Raw genomic sequence first — 19,361 nt, 5'->3', positions numbered from 1 at the left:
TTGTTTTCATCTTCATTATTTCCTATTTTAACAACAAGCTGTCTGAATTAAATAGCCAATGTCTGAGATAATTAAAAATTACATTTGAAAAATGTAATTAATTTCCTATTAGTGATGGCCCCTTACTGTAAAAAGCAAAGCAACAAACAGAGTAAGATAAATATATTGGAATGCAATCTTAACACTTACCGTGTCTTCTATATTATCTTTGGTTGGCATGTGGACAATAGAACGTTATAGATTTACAACATTTATTCACACAAAATTTATTTACTTCTATGTGAGAAATAACATGGAGTTGGGGTAAGACAAAGTCTTCAGACCTCAGACCCCTAAGGTGACCAAGGTAACTCTGTGGGAGCTGCAGTGATCCATTTCTCAGGTGGAAGAAGGTTTTAACAGGACAACAGTTAGTCCTGCATTTGGCTCTTATGTGGCAAGAGAAAACCCTGTGTTAAAAGACAGCCACAAAAACTCCTGTTTGCCACAAGACATGTATGGGATACCACAAACATGTGAAAGAAGGTACCCTGAACAGAGGAGACCAGAGTTAAACTTTTTGGCCTACAAAATGCTGTGTGTAACTGAAAAACACTTACCCTGAACACACCATCCCCATTATGAAACACTGTTGGTAGTATCATATTGTGGGATTATTTTCTACAACAGGGATGCACTTGATGGCAAGACAGATAGAGCTAATTACAGGGCAAGCCTGGATGAGAAGACAAGCAAAGACCTGAGGCTAAAGCAGAGGTTCACCTTCTAGGGAAACAATACCTCTAAATTTATAGTGGAAAGGTTAGATAATAGCATATATATGTGATATAATGACATACTTATAGCCTGGAACTAAATCCAAGAGAGAATCTTTGCCAGAATTGCTGTTCACAGACATCCTAGCCAGTTTGACCGATTTCGATCCTATTTTGCAAAGAACAATGGATACAAAAATCACTCTCTAGGTGTTTACACAGCAGGCTGATTTCAAGTGCAGACCATACGTTTGAATTTTTAACAAACTCCCAGTAAAATGCATTGAAGTTTGTAGTTTTAACATGACATGACGCAAAAGTTCAAGGTACATGAATACTTCAGCAAAGCACTGAGGGAATCAGTAAAGAACATATAAGATGCTTATTTATAAAGATATAGTTTATTTTGCGAATGACTATGAGTAACAGTTGGAAAATCTGGTTTCACATTGTTTTCTGCATCTTTCTTTGGTGTGCCTGTAGATTGATGTGTCTTATAACATACCCGACCCAGTAGCAAAGCCAGCTTTCCAACTCAAGGTGGATCTTAAAGAGCCTTTACAGGAGCGACGCCTGCAGCCCTCCTCCTCGTCCTCTACTTCCAAACACTCTGTGTCACGTTCCCGGAGTCGAGCCGACAACCGCTCTGAGCTCATTCGGAAGCGTCGGGCTCCCATCGATGACGACGACCCGGCGGCCCACCAGGACCAACTGAACTTCCACATCTCATTAGATGTTTGTGCTAGGTAGAGACTCACTGTGCTCCCATGTAACTGGTTAGAAAAAGAAATAATTTTGTTCATTGTTTTGATTTTTTCGATCTTCTGATTTAGGTGGCTTCATTCAGGCTCATCCAACATGGCGGTCATAGAAGTCCCTATGATTTCTGGTTTCCGAGCAGATGTCGAAAGTCTGGAGAGAGTATGTAATCGCTTGGCTACACATGCACACCCAACACTCACTGGGTGTTGTTGACAGGACAATAAGGATTCAAATTATTTCCATGCATTGTATAAAAGGCACAACATGTTTTTCTCACTGTCACATAACATGGATATCAACCCAGAACAAAAAGTCATGTGAAGATGCTCGCTGAAGGTGGTAAGAGAGTAAAATGGGTTCTCTACCAACAAAGGCTGAAAGGTCACTCAGACAGGAAGAAGTCAGTCCTCTAAAGGCAATGTAAAATAGCTGGATAAATATTTACCATCACTTCAACTGTTTACTGACATACAGTACACACACATACAAAGCAACTATGATTCATATTCTCTTTGTACTGTGAAAAAGCGATATCAATGCAGCTGGAAGCAGTAACATATTAACGTAAAATTGTTTTTGTTAGACGAGGAAGGAGTACATTAAAACATTATTAGACACTGGTTGCATTGGTATTTTGAGAAATGCCCGTAATTAGAAAGGTGGCAGCTACTATGATGTAACTTTTGGGGCTGAATCCAGGTCAGCTCCCCAGTCACCTATCAAAAGCATGTCCCTCATTATTAGGCAATAATGGGGCCTCAGTCTGCAGGCTTCTATTACTACAGAGCCACTTCTGTGGCTACCTTGAGCAATGTAAAACATTCGCACATACACACATAAATACACACACACAAACACATGCACGCTGTCAGTATGTCACTGGAGGCTGACCTGAGTTGTGGTGCCTAACAAGCTGAGTTTAAACCCCTGCTGGCCTCCTTTGGGTTTTTACTGCAGCCTGCCTGACTGCCATTCACATTCCTCAAGTTTACAGTGGCAACCCTGGCTTCAGTTTGGCCTCGTCTTGTTGTTTCATAGATGCTGTGGACATAAATGACTAACCCGGTAATTGGTTAAGGCTCCTGTCACCCCAATATAATGAGCTGTGATTAACAACTCAGAGGACGTTGTGGGTGTAGCTTTTGGGCTCAGGAAGTTCACGAGCAGTTTGCATTGCTATATAGACAAACAATGCTTTTCAGGCACTAATTGAGTATTGGTGTGTCTACATATAAGTGGCGCCAGCTCCCGGTGAGCACCTCATAAACCCCCCACTGTCCCAAGACTGCCACCTTTGACTTATTGAAAATACCACTGCGGGGGAAAATTAACTTATGAGTTTTTTTATACACAGATTCACAACAGTGTGCTCATTACTCTTTTCAGTTGGCAATCATTTTCTGCGTAGAGCGCTCGTAGTCGCCTTTCTGTTGTTTTCCATGAAGCAACCATGACCTGGAGAGGAACATAGGTTTTGCAAGTTAGATTGCTGACTTGTGCAGTTGCAGGATTGTGCAGAATTAGATGCTGCCTGATATTATGCTTAGTTGGCATATAGACAATAGAACGTTATGGATTTACAACATTTATTCACAAAAAATGTATTTACTTCTAGAGAATTAACATGGAGTTGGGGTAAGATGGAGCTGTCCAGTTCGCTGTGGTGCTGATTACCATTAACCTCTATAATGATGCATTTGATAAGTTTCCATTTATTACAGTTGGATTTAAAACTGCAGTTAGTTGCTTCAGCTTCTTTGCAACCTTTTCATGCTTTTCTCTTAGACAAATTCTAAGCTGCAAAATAAAAAATATCAATAGCAACGGTAACTTTTTGTGAGGTTCAAGCTTTTATATACAAGACAAATAATAATTTTTAATTATATTTTGTTTGTTTGCAAAGATTTTTCTTGTTACCTGTACAACACCTTTCATCAGGTGTTGCAAAAAGGTATAGTGAAGCTTCATGAAAGGATCTTGGAAAACAGTTTCTACTATAAGCCTAAACTAATTCCTGTATTTGTTAACCTTTGACTCTAAAATCATTATTTTTGTTAGGTCTAGTGGTTCTTACACACTTGAAAATAAAATTAAGGATTTTTTAGGATTTTCTGGCTCCGAAAAAGTTTTGAAAAAAAAAACAGTCTTAAAAAAATAATCCTTTTACGGCAGTTCTAAACTTATTTTCTAAACATGCTGTAACACATATGTTGGCACCCTGGTAATGATGTGAAAAAAAGGCCTAGAAAGAAATTTGAAAACTCCAACTTTAATTTGTGCACTCTTCGTTTAGATTTAACGAACTTCACAGTGACCAGTTGCACCTGTATTGCTACCTTGTAGCTTACAAAAATAAATGTAATTATTTTGATTTGATTAGTTTCTATGAACCTCCAATTGAAAATCCCTGACTTTGTGTTTGAATCATTTACCCTATCAAGTCTGAATTTTAACATTTTGCACACATATGCCTTATAGAGTTGATCATGCCAATGATTTTTTTTTTATATAGGGCTTCCAAACTAACAATAAATCCATAATAAAAACATAATACATTTTCTTCAATGTACAAATAGTTTGTGTAAATGTACCATAAAAATTTGTACTTAGGTTTAAAAAATACCTTCCATTTTTACCCCTATTTTATTTCTGTCTCTAGCTGATGATAGATAAAAGAGTGGGGCTGAAGAGATACGACCTGAACGGCAGAAAAGTCTTGTTCTACTTTGATGAGGTATGTAGAATAAAAGTTATGGGTTGATGAGCAGTTTGAATGACTTTTGAGGTTTGTGAAATTTCAAGTATCCATTTTTGCATCTATGCTGATGTGTATTTATGCCAATTTTTATTTTAGATTCCCAGTCAGTGTATGACCTGTGTGACCTTCCAAGCTATAAGGGAATACATTGTGGGCAAGACAGCACCTGCTCCGGTCAAGATCTATGACTACTATGAACCAGGTATGCCCCTCATTCATCTTTTTTGGACAAGTCTTAAAGAACAGGAGAACTAACTTTGTTCTTGTGATGACTAAGGTTCCTTCTTTACTGCCAAGTTTTAAATTTTTAACATTTCAAAGAAGCAAATGTGGTGTTGCTTTGTGCTTGTCATGCAGCTTTTGAGGCCACCAGGTTCTATAATGTTAGCGAGAGCAGCCCCCTCGCACGGGAGCTGTGTGATGGACCCACCTGCAATGAGGTGGAGAGTTCAACAAATCAGTGGATAGGTGAGAGACATACCAAATGCATAATGGTTTGCACACACCTTACTTGTTAATCAGCCACCTAAGTAGAACCCTTTCCTGCAGGTTTTGCGCAGGCAAGCCAATGCAACAATGTGTTAGGCTGCCTGGAGGAGGAGCGGATTGAGCGCTGCACGTGTTACAGGGACTGTGGCTATGACGGGGAACCTATTTGTGGGTCGGACGGGCAACTCTACCAGAACCAGTGTCAAATGGAGGTATCTTCTTGTCGAAATGGGACTCGCATCAAACAGGTTCCCCTGTTCCAGTGTTCACAAAGTAAGTACTCAAATTTAAATCTCTTAATTGTCCCTTAATGGCGCACACATTATTACACCTAGAAAGTACATAAATGAAACAAAAATCACAAAATCTATAATAAAGTTTACGATTGCAGCTGGGAGAAAAAGTCAAACATATATGAGATTTGTGTTTGCATTCAGCCTCTTTGAAGGCTTTTACGTTGCTTTATTCTGTACGAAGGCTATATAATTATTGTATAGGGTCCACTCTTCTGTAATTTAATCTCAGTTTAAATCCAGTTGTCTGGTGAAGGCCTCAGAGGTTTGTTAGAGAACATTAGTGAACAAACAGCATCATGAAGACCAAAGAACACTGTGGTCAGGGAGAAAGTTGTGGAGAAGTAATACTAAAATGGTAAGAGAATAACACAACAGTAAACTTTGGCATAAAGACATGATCATTCCTCTAAACAAACAGGCCAGTCAAGGAGAGCATTAATCAAAGAAGCAACCAAGAGGCTCATGGTAACTCTGGTGGTAAAACCTAATGACAGGACATCAGTTGTCACTATTGCATTCCACAAATCTACGCTTTGTCAAAAGGGTGTAAAGAAGTAAGCCATTGTTGAAACAAAGCCATTAGACGTCCAGTTAGCAGTTTGCCCAAACCTTGTTGGAGACACAAAAAAAGGTGGAAGAAGTTGCTCTGGTCAGATCAGAACAAAATATTATGTGTAGCGGAAAACCTACAATGGAAATCATTCTGAACCCACCAATCCCCACTGTGAAACATGGCGGTGGGTATGCATTTCTTCAGCAGTGACTGGGAAGCTGGTTATAGCTGAAGGGAATCTTCTTAGAGCTAAACCCAGGAAGATATTAATGGAAAACGTGTTCTCTGCTCTGTTCACCTTCCACCAGGACAACAACCCTAAATATACAACCAGAGCTACCATTTTTAACATCCAAGCTTATTTATGTGTTATAATGAGCCAGTAAAAGTCTACGTTTATTCCAATTGTAAATCAATGACCACCTATAAAATCATCTGATCTTAGATTAGAATATGTGACTTGAAAAAGTTTGAAAAACTATATATATAGTTTGCTACTTTGTGATACAAAATATTCTGTCAATATGTGCTTGCGCCTGTGAGTGTGTCTGAACCCTGATCTGAGCTCATGAAAACAGCTGTTCAGGTGATGAGCTGATTACTGAATGAGTCCTCAGAGGAAAATATAAACTTCTACCCATCTTCCACTCCCCCCACCAACCCTCGTTTTCTCCCGTCATATTACAGGGCTCCCTCTAAATGACAGAGTGCTTTTGTCCAGCCTTTGAAATCCTCGTCACATTCCTTTCCGACGCACAGCCCAACAACAAAAGGAGCCTTCATGTGGAGCAGTTGGCGAAAGGCATAGACAAAACTTTAGTGGGAAAAGTCCTGAGTTTGTGCCAAGTGTTTCATGCTGTAAATGATCAAAAGGACTGAGGCGCTCCCTGACCTTGTTTGTTTGTGTATGCTTCAATAGGGGCAGATTTGTTTCACGGCTTCCTCATTTTGAAGAAACCAAAGGAGGCTGTTAGTGTTTCCCCACATTTTGACTGTAGTCTCTATTAGGACTAAGCAAACATTGATATTCGTCAGTATGAAGTGGAGTGGTGCTTCCGGGGCTGTAGATGACACTAACATTCCACATATATTTTTTGTTAAAGGTGAAGTAGAAACCACCTTTGTGTACATAATCTAAAGTCTGTCTTCGTGTGTGTGTGTGTGTGTGTGTGTGTGTGTGTGTGTGTGTGTGTGTGTGTGTGTGTGTGTGTGTGTGTGTGTGTATGTGTGTGTGTGTGTGTGTGTGTGTGTATGTGTGTGTGTGTGTGTGTGTGTGTGTGTGTGTGTATGTGTGTGTGTGTGTGTGTGTGTGTGTGTGTTCGTCCAGGTAAGACCATTGAAAACAATCAGCAAGTGGTGAACCAAGAAACCGAACAACCCTCAGTGCCTGTACATGCAGGTAACCATACCTACCACACCTTTCACATGCACCACATTCTCAGTTGTCTGCTGAATATACACATGCACGCTCTGAAAAATTAGCAGCTGTGTTTGCTCAACGAGGAAGTTATTCTGCTTGTACAAACATTATTTATCAATCCATGCTTGTCATCTATGATTAATGTCATTTTGTAAACATTTAGAACATTTTTCCACATTTTCCAGGACGCTTTGTGGTTTGCATTTGTATTCAGTCCCTTTTCTCTGATACCCTTAAATAAAATCCAGAGCAATCCATGGCTTTCAGAAGCTACCTGGTAAATAAATAGAGCACCAGCATATCATTTCAAGCATAAATCCAGTGCTACTGTGGAGGACTCAAAGGATTGTCTGAGAACATTAGTGAACAAAAAACATCATGAAGACCAAGAGACACAGCAGACAATATCCACGTTTTGACAATTTCACATAGCACTATTTAATTTATCGATGGAAAATAGAAAGAGGATAACAAAACTGCAAACATTCTAAGATGGTTGTCCACCTAACCTAACAAGCCAAGCAAGGAAATCATTAATCAGAGAAGCAACCAAGAGGCCCATGCGCTGGAGGAGCTGCATATATTCACAGCTCAGGTAGGAGAACCTGTTGGCAGGACAGCCATGAGTCACACACTCTGCAAATCTGGTCTTTGTGGAAGAGTAGCATAATGAAAGCGATTGTTGATAGAAAACCATAGGACATCTGATTTTCAGTTTGCCACACAAGCCATGTGGAGGACATGGCAAATGTGAAAGAAGGTACTCTGCATGATGATGTCAACATCCTGGGTTAGGGATACTTTTCATAAGCAGAGATAGGGAAACTGGTGAGAGTTGATGGGAAGATGGATGAAGCAAAATACAGAGCTAAATTGGAAGAAGACTTGTGAAAGGCTGCAAAAAAAAGACTTAAATTTAGGGTGGATGTTCACCTTCCAGCAAGACAAAACACACTCACTCAAAAAAAAAAACATGGAATGATTTAGATCAAAGCGTGTTCTCATGTTAGAATGGCACAGTTAAAATCCAATTGAGAATCAGTGACAAGACTTTAAAATATTTAACAGATGCTCTACATTCAATCTGACTGGGGTGTTTTGCAAAGAACGGGCAAGAATTTCAGTTCCTAGATGTGCACAGCTGGTAGAGACCTCCCACAAAAGCCTGGCAGCTGTAATTGTCATATTTTTTTAAATTATGTATCTTCTTCCTTCCGCTTCACAATTATGCTCCACTTTATGTTGGTCTGTTTATGTTTGTAACGTGACAAAAACATCAAAAAGCTGAATGAGAAACAATCTGGACTAAACAAGAGTAATAGGAGCACAGACACAAAGGAGAAGGATGAGGAGTCTGAGGTGAACCTGACTCATAGTTATTGGGAGGGTAGTTTTTACCACATCATGTCAACAATCAGTGTGATAAATAGGAGGATAAGCTTCATACAGCAGTTATGCTTGCTGCTGTCATACGCTTACCCTTTTCCTGAGAGGCAGACAGAGAATTCCTGATGGGATGTTTGGCGCCATGTGGAGGTAGGATGTAGCTGTGCTACTTTTGGCAATGAAAGCAGAAAAACACACAACTGTAAAGGTGTTAAGTCCTAACACCCTAATGTTGCATTATTTCACCCTTTTGGGGACATAACATTAAACTCTGTCTCTAAGTGGTATCCTGATGTGTGTATGTGTCATCATGTTTGATGTGGTATGACTTGCTCTGACTTGTTTCCCAGGCTGTAGCTCCTAGTAGCTGCTCCTCACAAAGCTGCTGTCAGTCAAAGGTCTCCCTCAGTGGAAAAGCTAAATGTTTCACTCTCGACAGAAGAATGCAGTTCCTCACACTCATACAGAGGTCTCTGCATGCACACACGCAGGTATATGCTTGTTGCTTGCAAGCAAAAGCAAACATGCATCAAGTTAATTACTATATAATGACATGCTTTATGCCATCTTTTAGCCACACCAACACAGACATTCAGCTAGAATAACACTGTACATTATTTTTAAACTGTAAAATCAATGTCATGTAAACCATTAAAATGCAGACAATATTGTCTGCAGAGTGCATCAAGAATGTGAAAGATAAAGATAAGTTCAGCCAAGGAAAGGAGAGACACAGAAGGGACCTGAGGCTCAGGAATTAGCTTCTGTGTGCAGACCTGTCCTATTATTGAACCTGCAGCTGCAGCCAACAGTCAGCTGAACACGAACACAGAGTTGTAGACCTCATTTGAGCTAGCGTATTTCATTTATCGTGCAATTTGTTTGTAGTTTGGGGTCTAACGTTTAATATTCTTTAATTGTGGGCTATTCTGCAGTTTATTCAATCTGAGTCCTTTTTCAATGAAAATGTAATACCTCTTTACCAAAGAAAACATAAAAGAAAATAATTATTTAAAGTTGCATTTTATCTGAAAATGTAACATTTTAAGGAAGGTGGCCACCTGCTGGCCAACATTTGGTACTCCATCTCAATAAGTCCTCAAATGCAGGGTACAATTAACCTTTATAATTAAAGCTGCTTTCTAATTTCCAGCCCTTTGCACAGATAGGAGTTTTAAACCAGTCGCTGTCTCTGTCAAAATGATTTTGCAGCTGATCCATAATTTTGAAGAGACAAGAAGGATGCTTCTTTGCTATCCTTCTAGTCACAAGGCTGTTGACCAAAAGTCTTGACCTCACTGTTAGTACAACAACAACAACAACATGATTCTGTAGCAGATTTATCAGTAGGAGATGGCACAGGCACTTACTGAACACTGCTGGACATCGTGAAGCCTTCTTTATTGGAAATGAACCTCAGTATTTGTAATAGCAGCTTCCTGCATTTAATCCACTATAATGCAAAGAAAGTATGGCGGGTAACCATTGCTAACACAAAAACCCAATAATTCCGGGCACATCTGTCCCAAATGGCTCAATAGAGAAGACTCTAGAATGCTACATAGGAACCTTAAGATAGTAATTTATTTTTCACCAACTTAATTTCTTCCTACAGAGTGGATATTGGGATCAACCATTGATCGTCCTTGTCTTCCATCAGCTTTTATTTGATTGAATGCGTCTCTGTCCTGCCAGGTGAAGAGGAACAGGGCTCCATGGCTGAGGTGTCCTACTACTCCTATGAATATGACTCAGATTCTGATCCTTTCCTTGGTGACGGAGATGGAGGGGACCATTTTGACATACCAGAAGGTGGGGGAGGTGTGCAGCATAAAATGCCTCTACCAGCAAATACCCAGCTACCCACAATGGACACAAAAACCACCCCTGAGCGATGGTATGTGTGTTTGTAGATTTGATATTTATCTGGTAGGTCTCTCTGCAGTGGTACTTCTGTAACAGAAATCTGTCCTTTCTTTCTTATCATTCACAGAAATGTACAGGGCGAAGCCATCTGCCCACCCCAAAACTGTACCATATTTGTGAATATGCTTGTGAATGGAAAGACAACGGAGACTTTGTGGACTTGCTTTGACAGAGAGTTGGTCTGGAAACTGAGTTTAATGTTAGGTGAATGGAGTCAGAGTGGATGCCTTTATCATGAATGTCTGTTTTTGTGTGTGGTAGGATGTGAATGAGAATGATTTTGAAGCAGAATCCTCCAGACCTTTTTGCTTCCTGTAGACTTCTCAATACGCACCGTAGTGTCTTTATCCAGCGTGGTGCGTTTATAATCACTAGAAAAGAAAATGAGCAAGTTTTTATGTTTGTAATTACACTCATTGTTAAACAATATGTTTTTGTATTTTCTATCTGTGGTATTTATTTGTAGCTAGAAGTCTTTTTTTTTCTATTTTAAAGTCGTCACCTACCCACACAGACTACTTTTTCCCCGCTGTGGTTCTCGATGTGCTCATTCAAAGCACCTTTTGGCTTTAACACAAATAACTGAAAGGTTTAATTAAAATTATTGTGCTGGTATGCTGCTGGAGAAAGACATATGCTAACCATATGCTTTACAGAAACATAAGCTGAAGTTCCTATCATTGTAAGATGTTTTCTTCATTTTTTATTTGTTGCACAGCTTTGTTGAGACAGGAAACATAAACTTTTTTGTCACACTGCAGACTTTACAGTTACTGGACAGTTTTGAACAGTGCTGCATTTGGACCCTGCATCTGTCTCTGAAACTGCTCAGCCACCATCTGCTCACCATTACACATCAGGAAATCTGATTGTACAGATCATAAGCTATTTTGATTTTTCTTTTTTTTTGTTCAAGCAATTGATGTTGAGAAAACTGAATAATGTAAAAGTACCAGATTTGACCAAATATAATCCTGATTTATATCAAATACTGTTTTTAAAACAAATGAGAATAAAATTCATACACAAACCAAGCTTTTGTTTTTGAAAAATACCATTTGAATACATTAGGTTGAATTTCATCCATATAAACTTTTACACACAAAGGTCAAACATAAACACCAACAATTTGTTCCTTCGTAGTGCTCAGATGATACATCTTGTGGAAAATAATAAAACATATTTTAGAGGGATTTCAAAACAAAGGAATGAAGGAATTAATTACAGTGGTAGTTTATTCAAAATATGCATTTTGAGCAGGAGTCAATTATACAAAATAGCCCAAGGAAAACAACTTGCTGCATAGAAATGGACTTGTAGAAATAAAAATGCAAATTCCTCCCAAAACACACACAACCTGGACAAACGGTATCCAATTTGCATTAACTCAGCGAAAACTATACAAAAATCAAATTCCAAAAAACAGGAAAAACCTGGGAGGGTTCAATGAACTCTATCAATCCTGTCATTAAGAGGGGTCAAATATCCAACCAGAATAATGCCAGGACCGTGTTGATGTTGCAATGAACGTGTGGTCCAGGCGTTATTTATATTAGTGGGTTGTGTATGTATATATTTGAGCTTCTATCTATAATTTTAAACTTGTATGCATTGAAGAACAATAAATTTGAACCTTGGCACCCAATTGTTTGCTTTAAAAGTTATTGAAGCTGTTTTATTATGTAGTATCAGTCCACCCCAGCCAACAATGGAAAATAACAACAGAAAGCTTGCATCTTTAAAAAACCCATATTAATTTGACATTTAAAACAATGATGAGAATATATATTTCGGACTGGAACTGTATACCTCTAAATCTGGATGTGCATCATATTTGTTTTGGTTTCCATCGATTCAGGTCACCAAAGCAACAGATGAGAGGGAGGTAGAGCGTGTTAAATTTTAATGTTTAGCCATTGCAGTTGTCACTTGTCAACGTCCTTTGTTACCTCGACCTCCAGCAGATTTCAGGTCAGACCTCTGTGTCTATAATCACTAGGATTAGAGACAATCAAAAAGGGCTAACGTGGCGCTGCATCAAGGAAGACAGTGTAACCAAATACTCAAGGAGATAAACTCGGAGGCTGCTGGTTCAGCTTCTGAGAGTTTTAGTCCGATACATCTGGCAAACACCCTGTAGCAGCTGCATCTGACTGTGAATCTGTTTGTTTTGCACATTGAGGATGGATTTAGCAAACCATCTAACAGGGATAAAAGAACACAAAAACATTGCTCCTACTGAGACAACAAGCCACCATTGCAGGGGGGCTGACTGCAACAAGCTACCCATGGCTGTCTCTGTGGCAACTGCATGCATGGCTGAAGGGTGATGTTGCGTATCCTCGCTCCGATGAGCAGGAAGAGTGAAAAGAGGAAGGGGGGAGACAGGGATCTTGGTTTCATGCTTTGCAGGGGACAGCTAGCATTACATGAGAGTGAAACGGAGTGATGACATTGTTTCTATCTACCAGCTCAGTACACCTATATATGTCCACCCCTTTTGGAGGAGAGGCCATTCACCTGTCTGTGCTGCTTTAGACGGATCCTTGAGATAAATGAGGCAAACTTACAGAGGAATAAAACTCCAGCTTGGGAAGAGTCCAGCCCATTGTTGACATTTTGATGTGCGTTACTGGGGTCAGGTTTCCTGGTTGTGTCAGAGTTCAGAGGAAATTGGGGATTGATCCTGGATGTTGCTGAAAGGAGTCCAACAATGGTGGGATAGAATAGGGAGAATGATGCACATCTGATGCTGATCTGATGCATATCCTGCTTCACCTTTGGCTGACATGCGGATTTAACTTCAGTAAGGTTCATTATTTGCCTTTACCTGTTTCTTAAGTATTTTATATCTCCATGCAGTTGACATGTATGAATATCTCTGTAGTGTGCTACTGTTTTTAAATCCTGAGGTATCCATCACACTCCCATGACCAATGGAGAAAAAATACTCAGCAATTGCAGGGAAAGAGAAAGGTGAGTACACAACTGAAATGCTGTTATTGATTCATCAAACTTTACTGTGTGTGGGGAAATAAACACCATTAGCATTAAATCTTGCAGCCACTTTTGGTTACTTGTCTGGCATGGGCAGAGGGAATATTCATCATGTGCTGACCTGCCAGGACTTGCTCTGTTCAGTAAAAAATGCAACCCACAGCTCTATAGTGCACATTCTGGGGAACACTTATATTCTGATGTCATGATATTTCTTCAGGTTGTTTTACATGCTCTGCTGTAGATCTGTCCTGGGTGACATGTAGCAGAATCAATGACTCTTTTCAGGAGAAGTGCTTAATAATAATTGGCTGTGACAGTCAATTTGATATTGTAAACTGATTCCTTGCACACCACCCTAGACAAAGTCACAGCACATAATAAAATACTGTTGGTAGTTTTTATTTAACATGTTTTAACATTTGTACCGTAAATGCATTAGAGCATATAAAGAATATGGGAAGTTGTGCATGAGCAAATTCTTCAGACACCTGTCTCCAGGACCAGGAGCTGGCCGCTATGGACTCCCTCCCACCATTGGGTTTATTGGCCATGACTTCACAAAACAAACCAGCCCGGCCTACTCGTTCCATGGCAGGATCTGTCATAAGAGTGAGTGACATCAGTATTATAGCTGCAGTATGCTGCAAAACGTTTTTCACTTTTTGGAGTGTTACAACCACCAGCATCAATCTATTTCCTTGGGATTTTATGTGATAGATGAACACAAACTGGTACATTATAAATAAGAGGAAAGAAAAATGTTTCACAAAAAAAAAAAACTGAAATCTGTATGCATTTATGTTCAGCCTCCCTTTACTCGGATCGCCCTGATGCAGTCTAGGGTAACCAACTACCTTCATACAGCAAATAACACAGCACACAGGTCAAGGATAAGGTTGTGGAGTTTATAGCAGGATTGGGTTATAAAACATAACCCAAGCACCAAACATCTCAGAGCACTGGTAAATCCATCTTCCAAACAAGCACAACTGCAACTGGGCAAGGAGGTATGCTATAAATCATGCACCCACATATCTGGCCTTTATAGACATGACAGGAAGAAATCTGTTGTTGAAGGAAAGCCATAAGAAGTCCTGTTTGCAGTTTTGCCATAAGCAATGTGGGGGACACAGCAAACATGTGGAAGGTGCTCTGATCAGATAAAACCAAAAAATTATTTTTGCCTCTAAATACAAAAATGATGTGTCGCTGAAAACACTGCACATCACCCTAGTTGCTCCATCCCCACTGTGAAACAAGGTGGTGGCAACATCATGCTGTGTAGATGCTTTTGTAATTTCTCACTGACATTCTCCATCCAGTTGGATTTTGCTTTATCTTGATAAAATGATGCAAAATGGTTTGGTCAGACATTTGCTACTAAAAGTTATCAGTAAAATATTTTTTGATTTAATAGCTAAATATTTTCCATGTATTTATATAGTAACAGATTTTAAAAAGGATTTAATCTTGCAAGGATCATCCTTCATACCAGATTGAATTTCATAGTGCGGTGTAATACTAAATCTGTTCCCCTAGGGGGTGACAAAACGTCAGAATTCTGCAGCAGAGCACATCAAACAGGTGTTACGTCGATTCGTGTTTTCCCATCAGATACGGTTTCCCCTGCAACTCCGCACTAGAGATAGATAGATAGATAGATAGATAGATAGATAGATAGATAGATAGATAGATAGATAGATAGATAGATAGATAGATAGATAGATAGATAGATAGATAGATAGATAGATAGATAGATAGATAGATAGATAGATAGATAGATAGATAGATAGATAGATAGATAACGAAACATAAACATATATATACACAAATATATATGAATATATATATATCGCCCATAGACTGCTGGAGATAGGCAACAGCTTCCCCGCGACCCACTATGGAATAAGCGGTAGAAAATGACTGACTGACTGATATATAAAAATATACATATATATATATATATATATATATATATATAGAGAGAGAGAGAGAGAGAGAGAGGGAGATCTATACCTACAGATATCTATACTGTTCTGGTCCTATATGTTTAATACAGGGGGAACAGTATCTGACGGGGTTTTTAGGACCATTATAGGACCAGAACAGTATAGTTATTTGTAGGCTATCTCTCTCTCTTTCTCTATATATGTATGTATATAAATATGTTTGTTTCGTTATGTTTACATCTATCTATCTATGGGTATATATCCGTAAAATGATGATGTATCAGTTTATCTAATGAGAGCACACTAGCTCAACAAATGTAGATCGACTTCTCCGAAACACGATATTTGAGCTTTCAGGGTTACCGTAGTTCCCCTGCGGCGCGAGCACAGCGCGGCGGTTCCGAGCCTGCAACAAGCACGCGCGTTTTTTGCCGCCTGGGCGGTGCGGAGATGCAGGGTAAACAGGGTAAACCGTATCTGATGGGGAAACGCGAATCGACGTAACACCTGTTCCTGTCCTGAAGGTTTTCTTTTTATCGCAGTGCTCTCTGTTGACTCCAGTCCGGGGCCTCTGTATCGTGTTGATGCAAAAATCACTCGCTTTGGGAAAGATGGCACACCTGCATATTCAATGTTGGGCAGAATGAAAGCACAGAGTAAGTTTCTGCTTTAATTTTACGGATGCATATTTATCTTCAACACGTTACTAGCTCATTTTATTGACCTTTCTAGTGGTCAAGTGTCCCTTTTTGCCTCGGAACTATGTGAATTACACTCCACCATTAATGATTATGTATTTATATTGAATGATTTTGTATTATTTACTGTTCTCTGATCAGTAGAAGAGTTATTCAGTACACCTGGACCCGGTGCATACAGTCCTGAGAAAGCTCCACCCTGCAACCTGCAGCGCAGACCTCCCTCCTACACGATGGGCTCTCGCACCCGCTACTGCGGCGTGGACACGGTCCCTGCTCCCAACAAGTACAGCCTGCCTCCACTCCTGGGCCCTCATGTCCCCAACAAGAGAGCCAGCGCAAGTTACACCATGCCGCGTACTTTCAGCACCGGGGGACCATCTGTGGATCTAGCCAAGACGCCCGGGCCCTGCAGGTACAACAGTACGGACCCAAGTGTTTATCTGCCCCGGCAGCCTGCGTTTTCCATGTTGGCACGTCACAACTTACCTAAAGACAAGACCGAAAAACCCGGGCCTGGGACTTATAATCCTGAGAACGTCATGGCTCACAAGACCAGAGCTCCAGCATACTCCATGGGCGTCAGACACTCGGAATTTGTCACGCCACTAGTGGTCGCTTTTTCTGACTAAAATTAAAGAGTCAAACGAAAATACTGAAATATAAGTCTGGGATTTGAAAACAAAAAAGCAACCATACATTACAGAAAACATTTTATTTTGTTCTTTAAGTAACAAGGTACTTGTTGGGAACATGTCGAACATCCAGTAACAATAGATTCATATAGTGCGAACAAAAGAATTACAGGAACAAGCCCTACAATCACTCTGTCAAGAAATCAATCTTGAAGAACAAGGAAAGGCATTAAAAAATGTTTAAAGTGAACAACTGACAAGTAAACATTCCCCTTCATATTGTAGCATATACAAGGTTTTCATTCACAGTGAACACAAGCTGCTTGCCTCTCATTACAAGCAAAACAATGTTGGGATTCTGAAAGAAAAACGCAACGTTTTCTACACAAATCATATGTAGATATAAATGTAACTCAATGCCAGTACAAAAAAAAAAAGCAAAGGAGCTACACAGCCTGAAGACGTCGCCCTTTCATTCCTTAGGAAGAGGCCTTCTGAAAAGGAGTATGTGTGGTTCTGCAGGGTAAAGCAAGAGAAGACAGGCGTATCAGCATCATATAACAGCAAAAGACTGCTGTGGTTTGCTTTTACATAATTAGCAATAAGACCACAGGGATTGATTACAGAATACATTCAGAGATGATTTCCTGTTCTAACACAAAACAGGTGATTTAGGTGTTTTGTTTTTTTAAGCAGAGAACAATCTAAGACATGGCCAACAAAATGTGTTTAAAAAAGGATGGTCAAGTCAAGCAGTGCTCTGAACACTTAAAGATTTTTTTTTTTTTTTTTAGTTTCCCCACTAAGAGCAGAAAATAAATAAATAAATAAGAATCAAGTACAGGAAGGGTCAAAAGAATGAATGTAGAGCACCATTCCTGTTTTTTTTTTATCCTAAACTTAAAGCTTGCACTTCACCGTTTCATGTTCTTTCTTCATCTCATGTCATGAGAGTTCAGAGTATTATTCTTGCTTAGTTTTGAGTAAAAATATTCTCTTTTTCAAACATTTTAAAGTTAGACAAATGTGGAACGTAGGAATCCACAACACAAAACTAATTTAAAGAGGCTAAATCACAGAATAAAAAAAAAATTGTAATCGCATTTTAACATTTTAAATAATCCTTAATTTTAGACTGTGACTACTATCAAAATATATATTTATGTATATGTTGGAAATTAGATTTCTGTTATTTACAAAATGACTGAGTGGTTCTGTTTGACCTGCTACTACAAATCATCAGGTCCAAAGTCACCCATATAGAACATAAATTAGTTTCAATGTCTAAAGCAGAAAGCTACTAAAAGATACCAAGTTAATTTGCTGGCTGGTTTTATTTGAGATAAACTGGTTAACCAGAGATGAACCAATCCGTTGGCCAGAGATTGGAATGGGCCAATTTTCCCATGGACGGTTCTGATAGATTATTAGCGGGTTAAATGCTGAAAAACCTGACACCCCTAACCCCATTCATTATATGCATCAACACTAAGCTCTCACCATTTTTATTCTATATAACACATCAACCAGCAGCATGTATTTTAATACTGTTTTATGAGTTTAATAAGAGTCAGAGAACGGTTTGATAAACCAGGATAATCTTGTAAATCCTTATTTTTCTGTTGATTTTAAAACTACTTCCATCAAAAACAAACAAAACAAAAAAAACAGCACATTTCTTTTCTTTTATATGTTAATGTCCTTAGAAAAAATGGATATGATTAAAATGAGCTGGTCAGGCCTTTAAAACAAAATCTGAAATCTGTGACGTCTTATACACAAAACAGTATATAAGTACATGATAAAAAATAAAAAACATACAATAATTAAATAAAATGATCATTATAACAAAATCCAAGGTTTGCTTTGAGGTTCGCTCAGAGATTTCTGTAAGAAAATTACGGTTTATTTATTTAATATCGAAATGTGACTGGGAAAATTCAGAGCTCTAAACATGAAGTACCATTCCAGCAACTAGTAGCTGTTTAGTCCCTGTGAGCTTGCGAGCAGATGTTACATTGTTGAGAAACCGGTCCGTTGGACCCTTGGTTACTGACCCGGTTTGTGAACCATGTAGTGCATCCAGCCCTGGCTCTGCTGCACCCCCAGTCCTCTCCACTCGTCTTCTGTCATCAGATGGGAGGAGGGCACCAGTTTAGACAGCTGCCTCGGAAGCACAACATGCCTGTAAGGCGATATATATATAAACATACTTTAACAACCTGCCACGTTCCAAGACACGCATTTGAGATTAGCAAAACCATGTTAGCCGGATGAGGTTTTGATACCGCTGTACTATTGGACAACGTTACATTACTGATAAGAATATATGAATAACCGTCATTTATTCATATACGCACACAAATGTTGCTATCAAAAGTAAGATAGTAGCATATTTTAAGTCATAGGATGAGCCACAAAGGTAGAAAACGGATAAATCAGGATCTGATTTTGACGTTAACACATAAAAAGCAACATAAAACCCCGGAAAACTTGGAAGAATGTCAGTACCTGTACTCGAACTCATCGTCATTGTACTTGTCCGAATAGAAGATCTGTTTCTTCGACATCTTATCTCAATTATAATCTTGTTTCCGGATTAATAAACCAGTTTGCGTTATTTACGAGCGTAACAAACTTCTGTCATCTGCCGCTGTTTTCCAACGAGAATTCAAATTCCGACCGTTACCCGCGTCCTCCTGATTGGCCGGACGGCAGCACGCGGAGGCAGAGA

General features: G+C 39.2%; 3 protein-coding genes across 3 annotated transcripts in view; 2 read left to right on the top strand and 1 right to left on the bottom strand.

Moving 5' to 3' along the window:
- Positions 1–11,990, top strand: part of cpamd8 (C3 and PZP like alpha-2-macroglobulin domain containing 8) — a 59,253-nt gene extending 47,263 nt beyond the window's left edge. The window contains exons 36-44 of the mRNA XM_047375344.1: positions 1,239–1,501; positions 1,589–1,676; positions 4,177–4,251; positions 4,372–4,477; positions 4,633–4,743; positions 4,825–5,037; positions 6,941–7,012; positions 10,115–10,316; positions 10,413–11,990. Coding sequence (XP_047231300.1) covers positions 1,239–1,501; positions 1,589–1,676; positions 4,177–4,251; positions 4,372–4,477; positions 4,633–4,743; positions 4,825–5,037; positions 6,941–7,012; positions 10,115–10,316; position 10,413 — 1,131 coding nt within the window. The 3' untranslated portion in view covers positions 10,414–11,990. The remainder of the gene's footprint in view (positions 1–1,238; positions 1,502–1,588; positions 1,677–4,176; positions 4,252–4,371; positions 4,478–4,632; positions 4,744–4,824; positions 5,038–6,940; positions 7,013–10,114; positions 10,317–10,412) is intronic.
- A 1,696-nt stretch (positions 11,991–13,686) lies between these two features.
- Positions 13,687–16,647, top strand: odf3l2b (outer dense fiber of sperm tails 3-like 2b). The gene is made up of 3 exons (XM_047375345.1): positions 13,687–13,954; positions 15,837–15,950; positions 16,134–16,647. Exons 1-3 carry the CDS (start codon positions 13,813–13,815, stop codon positions 16,622–16,624), a joined length of 747 nt encoding a protein of 248 aa, XP_047231301.1. The 5' UTR covers positions 13,687–13,812; the 3' UTR covers positions 16,625–16,647.
- Positions 16,648–16,692: 45 nt separating this feature from the next.
- On the bottom strand, positions 16,693–19,281 carry cks2 (CDC28 protein kinase regulatory subunit 2). The gene is made up of 3 exons (XM_047375343.1): positions 19,139–19,281; positions 18,685–18,812; positions 16,693–17,143 (listed from the first exon to the last, which is right to left on the bottom strand). Exons 1-3 carry the CDS (start codon positions 19,195–19,197, stop codon positions 17,100–17,102), a joined length of 231 nt encoding a protein of 76 aa, XP_047231299.1. The 5' UTR covers positions 19,198–19,281; the 3' UTR covers positions 16,693–17,099.
- Positions 19,282–19,361: the final 80 nt, after the last annotated feature.

The sequence above is a fragment of the Girardinichthys multiradiatus genome, chromosome 9 (assembly GCF_021462225.1).
Source record: "Girardinichthys multiradiatus isolate DD_20200921_A chromosome 9, DD_fGirMul_XY1, whole genome shotgun sequence".
NCBI classification, from domain to species: domain Eukaryota; kingdom Metazoa; phylum Chordata; class Actinopteri; order Cyprinodontiformes; family Goodeidae; genus Girardinichthys; species Girardinichthys multiradiatus.
The sequence above is the reverse complement of the archived record's forward strand: the minus strand, read 5'-3'. Positions and strand labels throughout refer to the sequence as shown.